General features: G+C 44.3%; 2 protein-coding genes across 2 annotated transcripts in view; both read left to right on the plus strand.

Annotated features, from left to right (window-relative positions):
- The window catches only part of ARHGAP6 (Rho GTPase activating protein 6), a 450,271-nt gene that overhangs the window by 86,507 nt on the left and 342,089 nt on the right, over positions 1-21,675 (plus strand). The window lies entirely within an intron of this gene.
- Positions 2,272-6,702, plus strand: LOC109248285 (peptidyl-prolyl cis-trans isomerase A-like). The gene has a single exon (XM_053891843.1). The coding sequence runs from the start codon at positions 4,700-4,702 to the stop codon at positions 5,291-5,293; it is 594 nt and encodes a 197-aa protein (XP_053747818.1). The 5' UTR covers positions 2,272-4,699; the 3' UTR covers positions 5,294-6,702.

The following is a 21,675-nucleotide window of genomic DNA, read 5'->3' on the forward strand; positions in this document are numbered from 1 at the left end:
CATTCAGGTTGTTGGCAGAACTCAGTTCCTTGTGGCTGTAGGACTGAGGTCTCTGCTGCCTTGCTGGCTGTAGGCCTTGGAGAGGTCACCAGCCTTCCTTGGCTCATGGTCCCTCCATCTTTAAAGCCACAAATGCTGTGTCAAATCCTTCTCATGGTTGCAATCTCTCTGACTTCCGCCTTTTTAAAAGTTTTTTTTTTCTTTAATTTTAATTCCAGTATAGGTAACATACAGTGTTATATTAGTTTCAGGTATACAATATCATGGTTCACCAATTCTATTCATTACTCAGTGCTCATTCTGAGAAGTGTACTCTTTAATTCCTATCACATATTTCACCCAGACTTCTGCCTTTTAAAGGGCACAGCCGATGGGGCGCCTGGGTGGCGCAGTCGGTTAAGCGTCCGACTTCAGCCAGGTCACGATCTCGCGGTCTGTGAGTTCGAGCCCCGCGTCAGGCTCTGGGCTGATGGCTCGGAGCCTGGAGCCTGTTTCCGATTCTGTGTCTCCCTCTCTCTCTGCCCCTCCCCTGTTCATGCTCTGTCTCTCTCTGTCCCAAAAATAAATAAAAAACGTTGAAAAAAAAAAATTTAAAAAAATAAATAAATAAATAAATAAAATAAAGGGCACAGCCGGATAATCTCCATATCCTAAGGTTAGGTGACTTGGGACTTTAATTACTTCTACAAAATCCCTTTGTAACAGTACCTCGATTAGTGTTTGATTAACCAGAGGATGGGAATCTTGTGGGGGCCATGTTTAGAATTCTGCCTGCCCCAGTAACTAACTTGCCTCAATTGGCACAGCTAGAGAGTTGGAAAGCAAGCTTTGGAAACCAAATGTTCCCAGCGTTAGTCCCTTTTCTGTCTACCAGGTTGCCCTTCTTGCCGAAAGGAGTGGTGGGCAATACCTGAAGAGAATGTCCAGCCCCAATTCCTAACCTAGAGGCATAGAATTTAAATAATTCCTACATTAAAAGTTATAGATTTAACATTTTTTAAATTGTGCATCAAAGTAATACTCTTTTCCACATGCCACCACCGGAGAGATGGTGTGCTTGTGGGCTACCCAGACAGATCTGGATAAATTCTAAGAGCCACCGTTTATTCATTCTGAAATGCCAAGCCTCAGTTTCAGCACTGTATAGTGGGATAATCATAGTATCTTACAGTTGCATCATGAGAGACTGAAGCAATGACACTTATAAATGTTTTTCATAATTCCTGGCACACAGTAAGCACTCAGTTGTTAACCATCACCTCTGCCAACATTATCCTCATCATCGTGTTGTGGTCCTCGCCGGCCATCAGCCCAGACAGCAAGTGCATATTAAGTGTATCAAGTATTTATATCCCGTATGATAACATGTAAGACAAATCATGTGCATTTGTCAAATGGGAGGAAAACTATTATGCCCCCGATCTCATTGCTGACTTGACTTTGCTTCTGAAAACCTCAGCTGTGGATTAATAAGTGTGAGACTTGCTGATTTTTCCATCTCTTGGAGACTCAGGAATAAAAGGGGAGGATTTTTTCTGTGCCACTCATGTAACTGAGCGTTTGTCTGCTTGGTTCCCATTCTGCCGGTCACTTAAATGGATATAAGTTTCATGTCATAATTCACGAGCCCTTGTGTCACTTTCAGGGCCCTCCTCCCACTTTCAGGGCCGTGTCCTCCTCCTTTTCCCTCTTGATCCAAGACCCATTATTGGAAGGTCTCTAACATATGTTTCATTTTACTTTTACTCCAGACTCGAGCTTGCTGTAAACAAGAGATTTATTTTTAGTATTTTTGCTCTGCATTTTATTCAGATCTTTTCTCTTTCTGCATTTGCACCACATTCCTAGGCTGCTGTGAAGCCAACTTTTTCAATGTGAGAAAACGAAATGTCATGGAACGAAGGCTTGGTGGCGACCGACGGAAGTGCCTGTTGAGTCCTCTGTGGGGAGGAAGCTGGAGACCCCTGGATGGTTTAAGCAGAGATTTGAGTGAAGAATTACGAAGGACAGAGGTGGTAGGAGGAGCCCCCGGGACTGGTTCTAAGCAGCATACGCTGAAGAAAACGTGGGGCTGCCCAGACCTCCGTTAGGATGGGGGAGTGTGGGTGGGAGAGGCCACCGTGGTGTAGACACTCCTCCGCCCACCGCAGCCTCTAGAAATCAGCAGTGGAAACGTTCCATGGTATGGTAGTGTTGCGGTTGGAGCTGCACCGTGGTGTAGACACTCCTCCGCCCACCGCAGCCTCTAGAAATCAGCAGTGGAAACGTAGGGAGGGGAGAGAGATTTCTAGTGAACAAAACCTTGTGAAAGCCTTCTGGCTCTGCTGCCTCCCCCCTGCATTTGACCCAGCCGCCTGCGACGTCCTTTACAAGGTGATGCGCCCCTTTTGCTTTCCGTGTTAGCCTTTTAGCATTCTCATCGTCTAAGTCACGGGTTCTCCACCGTGACCCTCGGACATTTGGGGCCGGGTCATTCTTTGTTTTCCCTCGGCATTTGCTCCACACCCGGAGAGCCTTCAGCAGGAACACCTGAAGCCCTGCTCCTGAGGGCTCTTTTTGCTTTTTCTTCTGATGATGGGCAGTGCTAGGGAGTTAACGCCTACGAAAGGAGCCCTGGGCAAGTGTTGGATGGGGAGGCGCCGGAGAGCTGGGACAAATGCGCGGCGTGGTCCACACTGTCTCCCAGCACTCTCTGATGGGATCGGGCCCCAGTGGCCACAGAAGTGACTTGTTTGATAACGCACCTCTACCGATGTCTGCCCCTTCGCTGAGTCCCCTCCCAAATAAACTGTATACATTCACATCCTTGTCTCAGGGTCCGCTCGTAGGGGAACGCGAGCTGAGACTCCGTGTTCCAAACATTGCAATTCGGGATGTCTGGAGAAACCTTGAGCCAGTTCTCAAAGATTTGTCCGTGAAACGCCATTGATCAGTGTTGTCACCAAGTGCTCTAAGGCCTACGTCCTGGGTGGGCCAGGCCACGCTGGGGATGGGTACGCGCTGCTGTGTGTCTGTGCCGATGTGCACATTGTTATTTCTCGTGGGTTTGTTCTGAGTAAAGCTCTTGGAAATTGTGTTTTCCCACAAGTTCCACAAATGTTTCCACATTTTAGAAATTGTTTGAGCGTGCTCTAAGCTGTGACTTTGAAAGTCAAACAGTTTTGGCTGGTGATATTATTTTTAAAGAAACAAAACAGTCTTGTTTTGTTTTTAATTCTGGCTTTTGTTATGCTTTGCAATCCTTTTCTGCTCTGAGGGCCTTTGCTTCCTTTGTTTAGTGCGTGGCTTTGCAGAAGGCTCATGGAAGTATTTGGTAGACATTTTTATACGGATGTGATTACAGTGAATTTTCCTGGTAATACTTTACATTCTAAAGCCCTTATAACATAGAATGTTTCATTTAATCCTCACCCAAATCTGGGATGATAGGATTAGCATCACGCTTTAATGAAAGAGAAAGCCAAGTTCCAGAAAGTTTAAGTGAGTTTCTGTTTAGCACTTTTAACTAGTCACGAATTAATGTAAAACTTTCATCCATGTGATCAGTGGTTCTTCAAAGACCGCAAAGAAGGACCACATGCTCTCCAAGGGGTGTAGAGCTGTAGGATGTGGGGAAACATGGGGAGGAGAGGACACGGCCCTCAGCAGCAGCTAGCACGCGGAGAAAATGAACACGAGTGAGTCAGAGACTATAGCAGCATGTCCCCAGGTGCTTTTCTGACCTTCCAGGAAATCTTCACTATTGCCGTCAGTCTCCAGCGACCTCTCAGCACCATGAAAGCTGTGGTCCATCTTTCCTGCGGCAGCATCTAGGAGAGCATGGCACCCCTGTGTCGGTTCACACAATCTAGTGCAATTCTTTATCTTGCTTGTGCTAAGGTTGTGCCTGGCAAGAAGAGGAAGTACACGACTGTTTCAAACGTCGACGTTGGATTTTGAGGCGAGGTCCAAAGCAGATTGGTTCTGTTTCTGCCAAGGACTGGAATCTTACCTCTGGTACCCAGCCCGGTGTCAGAGTCCCCACTGACAGTTGCCATCCCTGAGATTGAGCTCAGTCTGATTTCTTGAGCCTTTGCCTGTTGCCCAGTGTCGGTACTGGGGTTGCTCCTATGGGAACCCAACCCGATTACCTCCTCTGGGCCCTTCTACCAACAGTGAACCTGAGTCATGACTAAGGCATTCTGCACTAACCAGGATTTATTTGGAAAACAGAAAACCTTTAGCTATTTCGAGAAGAAAGTGATTTGATACAAGAGTTGGAGGCTTACTAAGGAACTGGAGAGGCCGGCAGCCACCTTTATCGAAACGGGGCGGATAGTAACATAAAGAAAGAACCACCGGTGATCTCAGCTACCTGCCGTAGCCAGAAGCACCTGGCGACACCTCCCATTGCTCATCTGCCAAAGCCCACACACCTGCCTGCCACCACCACGCTGGGCGTTGGCTTCTCTCCTGCCCCGTGAGTGTGTCCTGTTTGTGTGGCCTCACTCTGAACCTCGATGACACAAAGCCTGGAGAAGGTAGCTCACACACTTCTAGCCTCAGAGATACTGGGAACAGCGTAAAAGAAAGAACATAGTGCTGAGTAGCTTACTGATAGTACAGGCTATATCCTGTCTCTAGAAATTTTCTGAAGCTGAGTATTGAGCCTTTAAGTAGGACACTTAAAGAGGACAGTGTTACTCCTCCAAAGTCAAAGATGCTAAGAAAAACATTTCTTATCTGGAGCTCTGTAACGGTGGCCCTGCAGATGCCACTGCCCCGGAAGCTCTGGTGCTGTCCAGCCACCGTCGACCCCACCGTGTTCTTCAACGTCACCGTGGATGGCGGGCCCTTGGGCCATGTCTCCTTTGAACCGGTTGCAGGCAAAGTTCCAAAGACAGCAGAAAACTTTTGTGCTCGGAGCACTGGGGAGAAAGGATTTGGTGATAAAGGTTCCTGCTTTCGCAGGATTATTTGGGAATTTCTGTGCCAGGACTGTGCCTGCACATGCCATAATGGCACTGGTGGCCAGTCCATCTATGGGGAGAAATCTGACGATGAGAATTTCATCCTGAAGCACACGGGTCCTGGCATCTTGTCCGTGGCACACGCTGGACCCAACACAAATGCTTCCCAGGTTTTCATCCCCACTGCCAAGACTGAGTGGTTGGATGGCAAGCATGTGGCCTCTGGCAAGGTGAAAGAGAGAAGGAATATTGCAGAAGCCATGGAGGGCTTTGGCTCCAGGAATGCCAAGGCCAACAGGAAGACCACTATTGCTGACCAACACTTGAGTTGTGTTTTATCTTAACTACCAGACCATTGCTTCTGTAGCTCATGAAGGCACCCCTTCACCCCCATCTGCTGGAAATATCCTATAATCTCTGTGCTCTCGCTGCAGTTCTGTGGGTTCCATATTTTCCTAATACTCCCCTCCAAGTCTAGCTGGATTGTGGAGTTATGTTTATGATAATGAAAGAAAAACTAAACAGCAACAATAACACCAACCAAAGATTCTGTAATGGTTCTAATAGTGGATGTGAATCACTTGTATCAAGTGATTTGATACAAGGGTTGGAGGCTTACTGACTAGTCCAAGCAGAACTACCAGGAAAATTGGGCAACTCTCCGTACCCACACCCTTACTCTGCGCAGTATAGTTGTACCCTGAGATTTCCTTATTTCCTGGTAAAATATGTACCACACTTTAGTCAGCTGACTCAGTGTCCGTTCTACTCCTGTATGCCAAGGTCACAGTCTTGGATACGTTTTGGGCTAAGTCTGCTCCTCCAGAGATGAGTCTTGGAAAAAGTCCCCAGGAGGCAGTGGGGACTGGCCAGTGGGTCATCCCTGAATACCTGCTCCATCACATAGTCATCCAGGGCATGGGACTTGGCTGAGTGCTAACACCACTGTGGCTGTTGCTTTTAGTGGCATATTATACTTGTCATCTGATTCACAACATTTGCTTCCAGAAGCTGTGCTTTTGGCCTGGGTACAAGACTAAAAGGCTGAAGCAACCATGAAATTGACCTAATGCTGTTTAAAAATGTTACTGCTTCTCACGAGTCACGAAGTCTGATTTACTCCTCATAGAATGCTAATAATCAGGTTTCTTTTCATCGCAAAGTGAAATAGTCTTTGTATATTCATGATTAGGTATTGGGAAGGAAATTTTACTCTGTTTAGTAGATTAATTAATAGTAAATATGACGCCATGATGTATTTTTTTTTCCCTCAAGAACATTTTATAAAACCAGAACTCAGTAAAGCCAATTGTTCTTTTGGGTAAGCCAAATAAAAAGTGTTCTACCTAAGCACCTAGGGACTCTTGATTTAATCTAACTGAAATATTAACTTCAATTTTTTTAAGACTTCAATAACTGATAGTTCTAATTTATTTCTTCTGAGAAATTTGTGTTGGAATTCTAATCGATATTATTCTAAAGATTAAAAAAATTCTGGTTGGAAAGTAGACATATATCTACTATTAAAATTTTGTTTCTTTGGGGGCACCTGGGTGGCTCAGTCGGTTGAGTGTCCGACTTCGGCTCAGGTCATGATCTCACAGTTTGTGGGTTCAAGCCCCGCATCAGGCTCTGTGCTAACCGCTTGCTCAGAGCCTGGAGCCTGCTTCGGATTCTGTGTCTCCTTCTCTCTCTGCCCCTCCCCCACTCACGCTTTGTCTCACTCTGTTTCTCAAAAACAAATAAATGTAAAAAAAAAAAATTAAAAAAATGTTGTTTCTTTGATAATGATTAGCAAGCAAACGGAAGGGCATAAGAACTTAATAATGAAAATATTAAATTTTAAGATCATTTTCCAAAGTAGATAGTTAATTAACTGGAAGCTGTACTCTTTTCTTGCTCTATATTGAATTGTCCTTTACTTGCACTGAACACTGGCTTATTGTTTCTTCTTGCTGTCTCTCATTTTGTTTTCATGAAGTAAAGGCTCTTCATATGATTTTTCTGTTGACAATGGTAACATGTCAGCAAGATGTTTTACAACAGAGTAGTTTTGGGGCTGCATCTGACTCTCTGCGACCTTTCACGTATGATATGTTAGACCCCTAGACAGATATAAAGATGAGACATCAAGACTAAGAGTGCTAAGAGACATGTTCTGGAAAATAAGGCCTGCAGGAAATCATTCTAAGCGAATCAACAATAACTTATCAAAGGGTATAATGTTTCAGTTCTAGGAGAAACCAAGAATACTGGAATTTGTTCCAGAACTTCACTTCACCTTGATTTAATGGATAAACATGAATGTGAAATTATGCCAGTTCCTTCTAGACTTAAATTGTGATATGAAATGAGGAACTGGTAGCTGTGATCAAGTTCCTGATTCTTACAAATGATGAAGATATGCAAAGTATATTTCCAGTCTTTGTATAAACGCATTAATGTTCTGGCTCATTGGAGTATTTTTCTGATTAACCAGTGGATACGTACTTCTATGTGTGTGCTTGCCTGGAAGAGAGAAATGCTTACTCTTGATTAATGTGCTTCTGATTATATACATCTTGTGGGGTTTCATAAAAGCGCACTCCTTAATCTCCACCACATATTTCCCCCATCCCCCCACCCACCTCCCCTCTGGTAACCATTGGTTTGTTCTCTATCGGCAAGAGTCTGTTTCTTGGTTTCCCTCTCTCTCTCTTTCCTTTGCTCATTTGTGTCGTTTGTTAAATTCCACATATAAGCGTAATCATACGGTATGTCTTTGACTGACTTATTTCGCTTAGCATAATACTCTCTAGTTCTATCCGTCCGTGTCATTGCAAATGGCAAGATTTCATTCTTTTTAAACGACTGACTAGTATTCCATCAAATATATATGCATATGTATTTGTACATACCGCGTCCTCTTTAGCCATTTCTTTATCGATGGACACTTGAGCTGCTTCCATGATTTGGCCATTGTACATAATGCTGCCATAAACATAGGGGTGCATGTATCTTTTTGAATTGGCGTTTTCATACTTTCTGGGCAAATACCTGTTAGTGCGATTACTGGAGTGTAGGGCAGTTCTGTTTTTAACTTTGTGAGGAACTTTGATACTGTTTTCCATAGTGGCTGCACCAGTTTGCATTCATTCCCACCGACAGTGCAAGAGGAACCGGTTCCCCTCTCTCCACATCCTTGGCAACACTTATTTTTTTCTTGTGTTTTTAGTGTAGCCATTCTGACAGGTGAGGTGATATCTCATTATGGATTTAATTTGCATCTCCCTGATGATGTTCTTTTCGTGTGTCTGTTGGCCATCGGGATGTCTTCTTTGGAAATGTCTGTTGGTGTCTTCTGCCCATTTTTTATTGGATTATTTGGTTTTGGGGGGTGTTGGGTTGTCTACGTTCTTTATATCTTTTGGACACTAACCCTTTATTGGGTATGTCATTTGCAGATATCTTCTCCCATCCTGTAAGTTGCCTTTTAGTTTTGTTGGGTGTTTCTTTCACTGTGCAGAAGCTTTTTATTTTGCGGTAGTCCATTAGTTTATTTTTGCTTTTTTTCTCTTGCCTCAGGGGACTTATCTAGAAAAATGTTCCTGTGGCTGATGTCAGAGAAATTACTGCCTTGCTCTCTTCTGGGATTTTTAAGGTTTCAGGTCTCATATTTAGGTCCTTAATCCATTTTGAGTTTATTTTTGTGTATGATGTAAGGAAGTGGTCCAGTTTCTTTCTTTTGCATGTAGCTGACCAGTTTTCCCAGCGCCATTTGTTGAAGAGACTCTCTTTTTCCCAGTGGATATTCTTTCCTGCTTTGTTGCAGGTTAATTGACCATATAGTTGTGGGTTCATTTTGGGGTTTTTTATTCTGGTCTATTGATCTATGTGTCTATTTTTGTGCCAGTACCATACCGTTTTGATGACTACAGCTTTGTAATGTGACCCGAAGTCCGGAATTGTGATACCTCCTGATTTTTTTTTTTTCATAAGTGGGTATTTCAACTCTTCATCACTTAATTACAGTCAGTAATTAAATCATTCAAGGAATTTTAACATCTTGAAAACACTTATTTCAAATAATATATTCATTTAATGTCTTTTTTGTTTTCTTATGAGTTTTCTAATAAAAAGTATTTTCTTTATTTTCAGCTCGGTGCCTTTTAAAAATGGTATTAATATGTGGTCTTAAGGATCCATGTATTCCATGGCCTTGAGATTTCACAATTAGGCAATTAAATTAGAAAAATGGCAACTGGCATGTGTTCAAAGTAATAAAGTTCCAAAAATAGAAAGTGAATCAAATTAACATACAGGCATTAACTTTTTTCTGGGTGGCATGAGTTTGCAAAAGTCTTGAGTAATGAGATTTGCTTATTCTCAAAATAGCCAGAGAACCTTGAGTGACATTGCATTTCAAAGGTGGGGGCCAGAGGGAAGGTCGCTGTCGGTATTGGAGTGCCAAAAGGGCAGAGATTTCACTTCGAAATCACCTAGGCTAGTACATGCCGCTCTACTTTGAAATCTTTACCTGGTACTGTAAAGAAATTATTTTGTGTGTGTGGATTATCAAATGATTTATAAAACGATCCCTGGATCTGGAAATTTAGATGGCTTTTAAAACTTTATTTTTGTTGAGTTTTCCATGCTGTTTATATTTTCCTAACATTCAAGTAATGATAAAGTTTTTTTTTTTTTCATTTTAAAAAGAATCAATTCCAAATAGTATTCCCATTGTGTGGGATCGTTGGCTCTAAGCTTTGTGCTTTCTTGATATATCAGTTATATGCTAACAGGCTTTAAAAATTTGTGCACATGTGGGGTGCCTGAGTGGCTCAGTTAAGCGTCTGACTCTTGATTTTGGCTCAGGTCATGATCTCACAGTTCGTGGGTTTGAGCCCCACATCCGACTCTGTGCACAGAGCATACTTGGGATCTTCTCTCTATCCCTGTCTCTCTGCCCCTTCCCCACTCACGATCTCTCTCTCTCTCTCTCTCTCTCTCTTTCTTTCTCAAAAAATAAATAAACATTTAAAAAAATTGTGCATGTCGGGGAGCCTGGGTGGCTCAGTCGGTTAAGCGTCTGACTTGGGCTCAGGTCATGATCTCATGGTTTTGTGGGTTCAAGCCCATGTCGGGCTCTGTGCTGACATCTCAGAGCCTGGAGCCTGCTTTGGATTCTGTGTTTCCCTTTGTCTCTGTCCCTCCCCCGCACATGCTCTCTCTCTGTCTCTCAAAAATGAATAATAAAAAAAAGTTAAGAAAAATAAAAAAAAATTGTGCACGAGCATTTGAAGAACGTATGAGCGAAGGATCATGCCATTTCCATTGGTGTTTCACGCTGCAAGACTGGTTTTCAAATCCAAAGATTTGGAGATCTGTGGGCAGTTCCCCAAAGTAGTACAGTAGTTCCACTGTTTTAAAAGACAGTTTTCATTTTACATAATTTCTGGCATGTTCTGAAAAAGGCTGACATGCACACTTTTTTGCTGATTCCCCCAGTGTGGCCGTTATCCATTTTGTTCTGGGTGCTGTTGTGAAGGTCAGTCGAGGTAATGATGCATTACCCCTGTTTTCCTTACTTCCTGGCCTTCCCTCAGAGCTCCTGATCCCTTCTCTGGCCCTTCAGTGCTTCCGTCTTCCAGTGGCTATTGCCACCGGCCTTCACCTGAGCTTGTCAGCCCTCTGGACGTGCATGGACATCCACATGTTGTACCCCCGGTTTTCATGTGGGCCAGCCAGTGCTTCTTGAGACCAAGGAGGCCACGGCCTCCCGCAGCGCCCTTTCTTTGAATGAAAAGTGGATGGGGGTGGGGAAAGTTGGAAGGGCTGGCCCATTTTTGGTCCAGAGCTGGTTGGAAATTTGGGTTGGCCAAACATAACTTTATTTTCTTGGAGGTAATAGCCAGCCTTGATTTTATTTAATGTATAGTATTTTTAAAAATACTATTTCAGGGGTGCCTGGCTGGCTCAGTCGGTAGAACATGCAACTCTTAATCTCGGGGTTGTAAGTTCGAGTCCCACGTTGGGTGTGGAGAGTACGTAAAAATAAAATCTTAAGAAAACTTATTTCATTTTTGTGTGCTTATTGATGTTAAACAGATCATAAGTGCACACGGTTAAAAAATTCAGATGCTCCAAAACAGATGTGCCTCCCCTCTCGATCTGGAGTCCAACGTTTACTTACCCAGAGTCCACCACTGATACCAAATTCTTGCATATGTTTTTATTCTTCCTTGATATCGTATGCGTATGTAAGCATGCATCTCTCTCTCTCTCTTCCTGTCCCTTTCACCACCTACCCGCCCCCCCCCCCCCCAGATATATACAAACTGTAGTATGCTATTCGGACAGAGTTGCTTACACTTAACAGAGCATGGCGATAGTTTCATACCTCTGGGTATGAAAGGGCTTTAAGTTTCTTCTCTTTAAGGGCTTCGTAGTATCTAACAATACGGAAATTAATTATAGACTAGCAGTCCCTTATTTTATTTAACCTGTCCCCTACTGATGGACATTTATGTTGTTTTGGGTCCTTTACTTTGGGTCAGGGGTTGACGAACACTTTCTGTAGAGGCCAAATCATAAATATTTTAGGCTTTGTAGGCCATGTAGTCTCTGTTGCAACTGCCCAGCCAATGCCCTCCTGTCACCGGAGCAGCCCTAGACGGTATGTAAATGAATGGGCGTGGCTGCGTTCCAGTAACATTTTATTTACAAAAACAGGCAGCAGGCGAGATTTGGCCCCTGCTCTGGATGATCAATTTTGAGAAGCACTGTCATTGCATCTGACACTGTGACTGGCCTGTAGCAAGTGTTCAACAGATGTTTGTTGACTGATAGGTGGTTTGGGTGGAAATTTGTAGTAGACGTAAGGAGAATGCTAAACAATGAACGACTTGAACAGGACATATTGGTATCGAAAAAGAATGAAATGGAAAATGCATGACCTTCAGAGCCTTCTACTTCTGGGTATTAAAAACATTTTTTTAAATGCTTATTTTTGAGACAGAGTGCAAGCAGGGGAGGGGCAGAGAAAGAGGGAGACACAGAACCTGAAAGCAGGCTCCAGGCTCCGAGCTGGCAGCACAGCGCCCAACGTGGGGCTCGATCCCACGAGCCGCGAGATCATGACCTGAGCCGAAGTCGGACGCCCAACTGACGGAGCCACCCAGGTGCCCCCAAAACATTTTTTTCAGGTGATGCTTTGACTTCTTGTTTAAGTGTGATAAACAGGAATGTGACAATTACGTAGTGGAAGAAAGACTGATCTGGGTCTTCCTGGCAGTATTGCCCTGTGAAATTTCAGTTCCTGTCCTGTAGGCCCTCCGTCTCACCAACAAACTTAAAATAACCCACAGAACTGGGTACAGGGACTTGGTTCATGGTCATTAAAAACATTTGTTTTTGAAAAATTTTAAATTTTATTTTTTTAACGTTTATTTATTTTTGGGACAGAGAGACAGAGCATGAACAGGGGAGGGGCAGAGAGAGAGGGAGACACAGAATCGGAAGCAGGCTCCAGGCTCTGAGCCATCAGCCCAGAGCCTGACGCGGGGCTCGAACTCACGGGCCGTGAGATCGTGACCTGAGCCGAAGTCGGACGCTTAACCGACTGAGCCACCCAGGCGCCCCAAAACCATTTGTTTTTGAATGATGAGTGTATCTTCTCGAAAATGAGTATCGTCTCCATAATGTCCTCTTCTGAATGGCCTCCCTGGCTTTTTCATCTTTGTAACTCTCAATTTAGCATCTAACAAAAAGAGAAGCACAGTACAGTTTTATTGGAACACAGCCACACCAGTTTGTTTGTGTATTGCCTGTGGCTGCTTTCCTGTTACAGCAGCAGACCCGAGAAACTGAGGCAGCGACCTTAAAACTCACATAGCCAAAGGTATTTACTACCGTGGCCCTTTATAGGAAAAAGTTTGCCAACCCCTTTTATATTGTACTCTTCGTTTCCCAACTTGGAGAATTTGGTGCTCTCTGCTCTGAAGTTACAGGGGTCCATTCCGATTTTTCAAGACAGAGACCTTGAAACAGGCCTCTTCCTTAGCTTTTAAGGAGCAGGCCTAGTTGTTCTGTTGATTTGTCTTTTCAACACAGTGAACTCCTAATTTGTTGAGCGGACACTTATCGAACACCCGTTATGCTCAAGCCTGGGAATACAAAGGCAGATGAGATTGATTTTCTGTCCTAAAACACTTGGTGCTGATGGTAGATACAGATCAGTAAATCAGTGGTTATGGTGAGTGACAGAGGTGTGAAGGGACTACTATGGGACGAAGAGCCCTGTATACTGTCCTGAAGGACAGAGAAGTCTTCTTTATGCAGGAAGGTGAAGCTTGAGCTACATTTTGACGGCTGAGTTGGAGTTGGACAAAGAAGGAGGCAAAAGGCACAGAGGGCAGAAAGAGGGCACACGTAATATGTACAAAAGTGCTGAGGCCTTAGACCACTTTGAATCACCTGAGGAAATAGAAGAAGTGACAGAGAAGGAAAAGAGCCTCATCATAGACGACCAAGGGCGTGAATGATATAAGAGTAAGGTGAAAGCATTGCCTCCCCTTTTCATTCCACCGTGGGCCATCAGGGGATCGTGACCTTGAAATCGCTGGAGCATGAAGGACTCCGAAGTTCTGGAAGAGCCGTTGTGTCTGATCTCTTCAGAGGAAGGGAGGGTGAGCACCTGTCACTTCAGCTGAAAAGTGACTATGGCCAAAGCAGACAAGTCGCCAGAGGCAGAACGACCCAATAAATCCCCGCAATAGTTAATCTGGAGGCAGAGGGAGTTTACGTGACTTCCCTCTGGAATTCTCCATGGGGAGGGGGCATCTTTTTGGGAGTAACAATTCTCCTTTTCAAACTGTGGCTAAAGCTCTTTGTATTGGGAGGGCAACTAGACTTGATAACCCTCTACAGACCAGTTCAAGTTAAAAGCAAGAGAGGAAAACAAAAGCAAATTAAGCCCATTCTTTTGCCAAGAAGAAGTGTTATTTGATTTTTATTTGCATCCTGAATGTTCTTTGGAAAAGAACATGCCATTTGGCAACGTCCAAAGGCCTGTTGACAATCCTTCGACATCATTTTCTGTTTCCATTGCCTCACTCGGCACGAGGGCTCTCATAAGCTTTCCAGTCAACGATGAAGCCCAGATGTTGTGGATAAACCACAGCCTTTGGGGGGAAAATAAGCAAATACTAATAATAAATAGTGCCTCAAGGTCATGCTGTGGCTCTCTCTAAAGTGGCCTGATGATCAGGCTTCATCATTCCCCAGGCAGATTGCTTGGATTTTAATTTTGGCAGCAAATAATGTGGAGCATATGGCCTCAGGAATGGTAGCTCCATCCGGATAATTCCTGGTGATGGTTCCATACCAGCTTTCTTTAACTTGGTGATTTGAGTGCGCGCTGTGGTGGGTCAACAAGCCATTTCTGTCTAGAATGATTTAGAGAGTAGACTCCCAGTTTGGGTCCTTTCTCATCTGTGGAAGCCTTTGGAGGCCATATTAGCCTTATGTATAACTTGCGAGTTCAGATTTGCTCAAAAACAAGCCTGGGTTTGATTAGCGAGTCGGAGGTAAGAAACATCCTTTCTTGTGATGTGATCCCAAATCCCCAGTTTCTGTGGTGGCACCTATGACATTTTTCTATTTAAGGATGAAGTTCCATGTGCTTACAGGTCTTTCCATAATAAGTAACACTAGGCTGAATCACGAGGCTCATCCAATGTCTTAAAGGATTATCACTAAAATAATGTCGTTTATGCTTGGGCTCCTTATAATGTCGCTATTCATTTCTTTTGTGAATTTTTTATCTTTTGGGTCTTTTCCCATCTACATTTTGCATTGCAGTAAAAGCAAAGACAAAACTGTTAAGATGCAGGAGATTCTTGTGGCCGTGGGGCAAAAACTTGCAGTCTCTTGGTGCCGTTTGTAACCCCTGCAGACGCCTAGAGTTTTGTCTCTGTGGCCGCGTTGGGGCTTTCTCACTGTGAGTAATCTAGCATTCACGCTACGTTCTATTCATAGTTGTCTTACTGTCTCTGCCAGTGTAGTTTCAAAACTTTTAATCTGCTCCCAGAGAGAACTTTTCCGTGAGTGATAGGATTTGTGGAGGAAACTGTCAGCTGAATAACAGGTACTAACTTCTCTTCTTTCCTCTTCCTTTTCTCTCTTCGCCTTTTCTATTAGCAAAGCGTGATGTGCAATAACTTTATGTTTCCTTTTTATGACAGTGTCCTTGTATTCTTCAACAGCAATGTCCTAGGGCAGAAAATGTGACTGTTGTGGGGGGAGAAGCAGGAAGAACAATGTACTCTTGCAAACGTTTAATGAACACTTGCTATGCGCCAGACCCTGAGTGAGTTATTGGAGTACAGCTGCGGATAAGACATAGTCTCCCTCTTTGGGAATTTTAGGATCAATAGCATAATACAGTACAGTAGAGGAAGCAATAAACAGGATATTCTAGAAGCACTAAAGACTCGAAAGCAGAGTCATTTTTATTTCTTGGAGAAGAAATTGAGGTTCTGAAATTAAATTCCTGGAAATAAGGGCAACCGTAGAATCATACCGTAACACGATTAGCCATAGTTTGTCACCCTGATAGTAACTCATCTCCTGTCCTGGGAGAATTTCTTTTCCTTGGTCCTCAAGGAGCCGTACTTTCATGGGAGACCCCAAACAAGAAACTGTAAGTCTGCAGGGGCTGAGGGCAGTGTTTGCTTTTGGAGAAGCTCTATTGTCTACAAAGAATGGGTCTGTTGCAGGAAGTCACCCAACTGAGTGCTGTCTAGTCAGAGGGCAGCCGTGCTGCGGTATGGCACAGGTTGGCCAGTTTGCACTGGCACATGGCCTGGCCCCTTGGCTCTTCCTTGAGACTCAAGTCACCTTGTGAGCTCTGAGAACTACTTGGAAGTCAGACGTATCTCTAACTGACCCCATGCCCCCAGCTTTCCTGCCAAGAAAGGTGTTTGGCCTTGGCCTATTACTTGGGAAAGTGCACCAAGCACCGGTTATATGGTAAGTAACAGAATTTTGAGGAGGAGGGGGAGGAGGAGAGTGATGTTGATGATGATGGTGGTGATCATAATGGTGTGGATAGGGCTGCTGCTGGCAATCTCGATGGTAAGGACAGGTGATGGCAATAATACTAGGCAGGGACTGTGTCTGATATGCCTATATTTGGCACAGAGGAGGGATTTCAAAATGCTTGTTGAAGGATGGAGTGAGGGGTTAGTTTCCCTCTTAAAAGGTAATGCAGAGGGGCCCCTGGGTGGTTCGGTTGGTCAAGCTTCTGATTCTTGCTTTTGGCTCAGGTCATGATCTCGGGGTCGTGGGACCAGGCTGGGCATGGAGCCTGCTTGGGATTTTCTCTCTCCCTCTCTCTGTGCCCCTCCCCCACTCACATGCACACGCTCTCTCTCAAAAATAAATAAACTTAAAAAAATAAAAGGTAACGTAGAGGGGCTTCTGGCTGGCTCAGGTGGTGCACCTCAGGGTTGTGAGTTTGAGCCCCACATTGAATGTAGAGATTACTACCCTCCTTGTTCAACATCCTCCAGTGGACTTTCATTTCATCAGCATAACAGCCATATTTTGTGCTCTGGCCTATGCCCTCTGGCCCTCCTCTGGTATCACTCTGGCCTCTACTGTTATCACTCCCTAGAAAAACACCAGTTTCTTTGCCTTTCTATGGGGATATCTACGCACATTCCCGTCTCAAGGTTTTTGGCCACACTCTTCCCTCTGCCTGAAATGCTTCTCCGCCAAATATAAATGTGGCTTGCACCTTTACTTCCTCAAGTCTCTGCTCATCCCTCTTCTTCTCAGCTCTCCCCTGACCACCCTGTATAAAAAAGCATCACCTCTATCTCTTTCCCATGTCCCTTTATCTGGTGTTAAGGACTGAGTGTTTGTATCCTCCCTCACATTCCTATGTTGAGGCCCTAATCCCCCCCAGTGTGAGAATGGTTGGAGGTGGGGCCTTTGGGGGTAGGGAGTTAGGTCATGAGGGTGGAGCCCTCATGAACAGGGTCGGTGCCCTTATAAAAAAGGCACAAGAAAACCTTTATCTCTGCCGTGTGAGGATACAGCAGGAAGGCAGTTGCCCACAAACCAGGAAAAGGGCTCTCACTAGATACCAAAAATGGTCTCGGAATTCTCAGTCCCCATAGTGTGAGAAATAAATGTTTATTATTTAAGCCACCCAGTCTATTGTATTTGTTACAGCAGCCCAAACTGGCTAAGATACCTGGCTTTATTTTTCTTTGTAGCATTCACATATTATGCATTATTTATGCGTTCATTTATCACCACCTCTCTTCTCCCACTCTGTCTCCACTGACTCTACCCTACGTGAGGGCAACTGCTTTGTTACTCCAAAGCCATTTCCCCGGAACCTAGAACACGCATGGTACGTGGGCATAGATCTGTAAATATCGATGAGTGACTTTGAAATGAATTAATGGATTGTTTATACCATCAGAGGACACATTCTCAAACTGGCTTGTATTTCTAGGTATCTCTGTAAGCTTGTCCTTGTCATCACTCTCTCAGCTGTATGAGCCCTTTCAGTACAGGGATCCCATCAGAAAGTTTTGACGTCCCAAATAGAGCCCAGCACAGTCTCGTTCACAGAGTAGCTGTTCAGTAAATACGTATCAGTAGATCACCCAAAAGGCCCAGCTTATGAGGATTGCCCTCCCCTGTCCTGCTTGCCCACATTTTCCCATCGCCTTGTTTTCCTTTCTATGTTTTTACGTGCCATCGTACTTTCTTTCATTGTAGATGTCCATGGGAAGGGAGATTATACAAAAGCATTGGTCCCTCCACTCTTAGATAAACATGGTGGACTCAGGCTTAATTTTGTGTTATTCATACACTCCACCAAAGACCAACTACCAAGAAGATTATGAGAGATTAGTTTCTATTTTTGACGAAATGAAGTTGCTCTGTGAAAACAAAACAAAAAGCACCCCAAATTCCTAACTTCAAAAGATCAAATAGGACGATTCTTAGAAGGAACTTCTAGCCGATTAAATTTAGGCCAATGTATTTAGATTTTTGCCATACTTTTTAGCATTTTTCGTAGCTTCTGAATATAGTACATTTTCACACACTCACTGCCCTTGAAACGTCTTTCTGAAATAGTTAAACTCATGTCGATGCTCACATGGAACTCAGTGTCACTGCTCCCCTCACCCAAAGGAGCCTGGCCAGTTACTTGCCAATTGAAACTGGCCTGGTACTTGCTGACACATTTTTCAAGAACGGGTTGTGCAATACATGTTGATATTCTGTGTTCTTCCTTCCCTTATTCATCCATTTGGCTCCTTCCTCCTTTCCTGACTCCTTCTATTCCCTCCCCCTTGGCTTTTTGGATCTATTATCTGCTTTAGTAAACTTAATTGTAAATTGCCTCAAGGGTAAAAGTGCTCTCCATTTCTAATCAGAAAGGACTGTTTTCCGTATTTCTTGAACATCTCATTCTGTCATAGCTCTTCTTTAAACAAGTTTCAAGCAAGTATTTTGTTTGTTCAGGATTGGATTTTCTACTCACTTGAGTCAGATTGTCACAAAGGAAGCTTAAAAAACACTTTCTCACGTCCTTCCTCACAAAACACATTCTGAACTAACAGTTATCGTTAGTTATCATTTTCGTTGGTGGCGTTGTCTTCATCTTAGAGCAAGGAAACTTCCCAGGTCTTGACTGTGTCTTCATCGTCTTCTATAGCTCATGGCATTAGTCTTCTAGGGTTATTGTAACAAAGTAGCACGAACTGGGGGGCTGACACAACCGAAATGTGTTGTCTCCCAGTTCTGGTGGCTGGAAGTCCAAGATCGAGGTGTCTGCAGGCTGATTCTTTTGGAGGAGGCCGAGGGAGCATCTGTTCTAGGGCTCTCTCCTAGCTTCTGGTGCTTTGCTGGCAATGTTTGGCGTCTCTTGGGCTTGTGAAAGCATCAGCTCATATCCGCCTTCATCTTCTTCACATGGTGCTCTTCCTCGGAGGTTTCTACCCCTGTGTCCAAATTTCCTCATTTTATAAGACCACCAGTAGTCATATTGGATTAGGACCCACCCTAATGATGTCATTTTAACTTGAATACCTCTGTAAAGACCCCATCTCTAAATAAGGTCACGTTCTGAGGCCCTGGGGGCAAGAGTTCCAAGATATCTTAGTACAACCCATTAACATGCATCTTCTGAAATCTGAGGCTCTGGGGTTGACCAAAAGGAATCCATTTTCCACTCTATCAAGGCTTTATTTTTTATTTTATTTAATTTTTAATTTTTAAAGTTTATTTAATTTGAGAGAGAGAGAGAGAGAGAGAGAGAGAGAGAGAGAGAGAGAGAGAGAGAGAACAAGCACGGGAAGGGCAGACGGAAGGAGAGACAGAATCCCAAGCAGGCTCTACACCATCAGCGCAGAGCCCGATGCGGGACTGGAACTCACAAACTGTGAAGTCATGACCTGGGCCGAGATCAAGAATTGGATGCTTAATCAACTGTGCCACCCAGGCACCCCTATCAAGTCTTTAATTTTAACTCTAGATATAGTCAAGCTTTACCTGATTCAGAAGAAATGCTCTAACAAGATGGACTTTTGTAATTTACTTGAGAATTAACGTGTACATGACATTGTGAGGTGTCACCTCTGATTCCTCCAGTAGAATATACAAAATTGAAATTTTAATGATTAGCAGTCTCCCCGTTCAGCTCATAGTTTCCCATCCTGACCTCCTTCCCTTCCCCAGGCCCACATTCCAACTCATAAACCCATATGCCTGCCCATTACGGCAAAAGTCTATACCCTGATGTTGTCCGTGACTTTTACCTCAGGCCCTTCTTCCTTGTTCGAATCGCTCCTCCAGCTCCCGAATCTTGCTTCTCTCTCCTGCTATTGGACATTTGCATTTGTTCTCTGGATTTCGCCGCTCCCCCTCCCCTAAAGAATTTGTCTTAGATGTGTTCTCCTGGCTTTCCCTGATTTTAATCCAGCTGTTAGAGGGACCACCCTAACCAGCCCCTTGACATCAGCTACTACTGCCAACAAGATCCAGTCACCAGCACACACAGTGCACCCCCTTGGTTTCTCCCGAAGTAGGGAATTTGACAAGAGACGATATCGTCATCTCCAAGGTAAGTGTTGTGATAGCATTCTGGATGACTTTGCCCATGGCTGTTCTCTGCCTCATCGGACTCAACTAAGGTACAATGATCCAAATCACCTTTCTGATGTATGATTCTGAAAATGCAGTTTGCTGTTCAACATCCATTCATTGAGTGCAAACTCCTCAGCCTGACGTTTTACCTTCATATACCTGCTAGAGCTCCAAACCAGTGGTTCTCAGCCCTGACTGCACATTGAAGCCACCGGGGGAGATTTACGAACTACTGATGCCTGGATCCCACTCCCAGAGGTTCTGGTTTCATTGCTTTGGGGTGTGGCCTATGTGTCGGGATTGTTTAAAAGCCCCCTAAGTGATTCTAATATTCAGCCAAGGCTGAGAGCCACCTATCGAGGGCAGTAGGTCTCCATTTCTCATGTGTGTGGTAATGACCAGCCAGGGTTCTGCATTTCTTTCTTTCTTTTTTTTTTTTTTTTTAACGTTTATTTATTTTTGAGGCAGAGAGAGACAGAGCATGAACGGGGGAGGGTCAGAGAGAGGGAGACACAGAATCTGAAACAGGCTCCGGGCTCTGAGCTGTCAGCACAGGGGCCCGATGCAGGGCTCGAACTCACGGACCGCGAGATCGTGACCTGAGCCGAAGTTGGCGCTCAACCGACTGAGCCACCCAGGCGCCCCCAGGGTTCTGCATTTCTAACCACTAGTGATGCTGCTGGTCTACACTGTGAGTAGCAGGGTGATAAATAGAGCTTTCTGAGGTCCGGGACCACATTTTGCCCAATTTCGTGTCTCCCAAGTATAGTGCAGAGGTTCTCAGCAAATGTTTGAAGCCAAGTTAAATGTCAGCCTACCATCAACCTTCTAGCCTTTTTCTAAGCATGTCTAAGTCCACATAAGCTTAGACCTGTCTCCTTTTGGAACCTATCCCTAACCACAACCAGGTGGCCAATATTTCTTTCATTCACTCATTCGACAACATTTGCTAAGTTCCCTTTATGGCCCGGTCCAGGGCGTTCAGTGGATAATAAGATGTGATTCCTGCCCTCAAATTGTGTTGGTGGAGGAGATTTTCCCCTAGATTTGTACTTCATAGATTGCGTGGGCAAGGACCAGCTTTTTTCATTTTGTAAAATAGAAAATTAGGCACTTGTTTGTCTTAGCAATGTCAAATTGCTATAAAAGTTTCTGAAGTTTCAAAGAAAAGGGACTGGATCTCCAACCCCACTTAGAAATACTCCGTTATCTTCCTCCAAGTGTGGCCCGTGGGCCAGTGGCATTAGCACCACCTCAGAGATCGCTACAAGTGCAGAACCTCGGGCCTCCACCAGACTCGCAGGATCAGCAAGATTCCCAGGTGATCGTGGTGCCCATTAAAGTTTGAGAAGTGAGGGCGTTTTCTTTCCGGAACCCCTTTGCAATTCCCCTGTACCTTCTGCTGCCATGGAAGATGGACTTGCCCCAAAGGGCATTCTTCACGTCCATGTTCACACTGCAGTGTAACTGTTGTGACATGTTCTATTGGAAAGTCACTACCGAGATGCCATCGTGTAGAGCCATAAGCTATTTTTAGCCTCTCTGGACGGGCCAAGGATTCTGCTGCCCAAAT

Source organism: Panthera pardus, unplaced genomic scaffold (genome assembly GCF_024362965.1).
Source record: "Panthera pardus isolate Hobbes unplaced genomic scaffold, ASM2436296v1 HiC_scaffold_27, whole genome shotgun sequence".
NCBI classification, from domain to species: Eukaryota; Metazoa; Chordata; class Mammalia; order Carnivora; family Felidae; genus Panthera; species Panthera pardus.

Bases quoted from the DNA above. Each gene is read 5' to 3' on its own strand.
- LOC109248285 (XM_053891843.1), top strand. From the start codon at position 4,700: ATGCTAAGAAAAACATTTCTTATCTGGAGCTCTGTAACGGTGGCCCTG.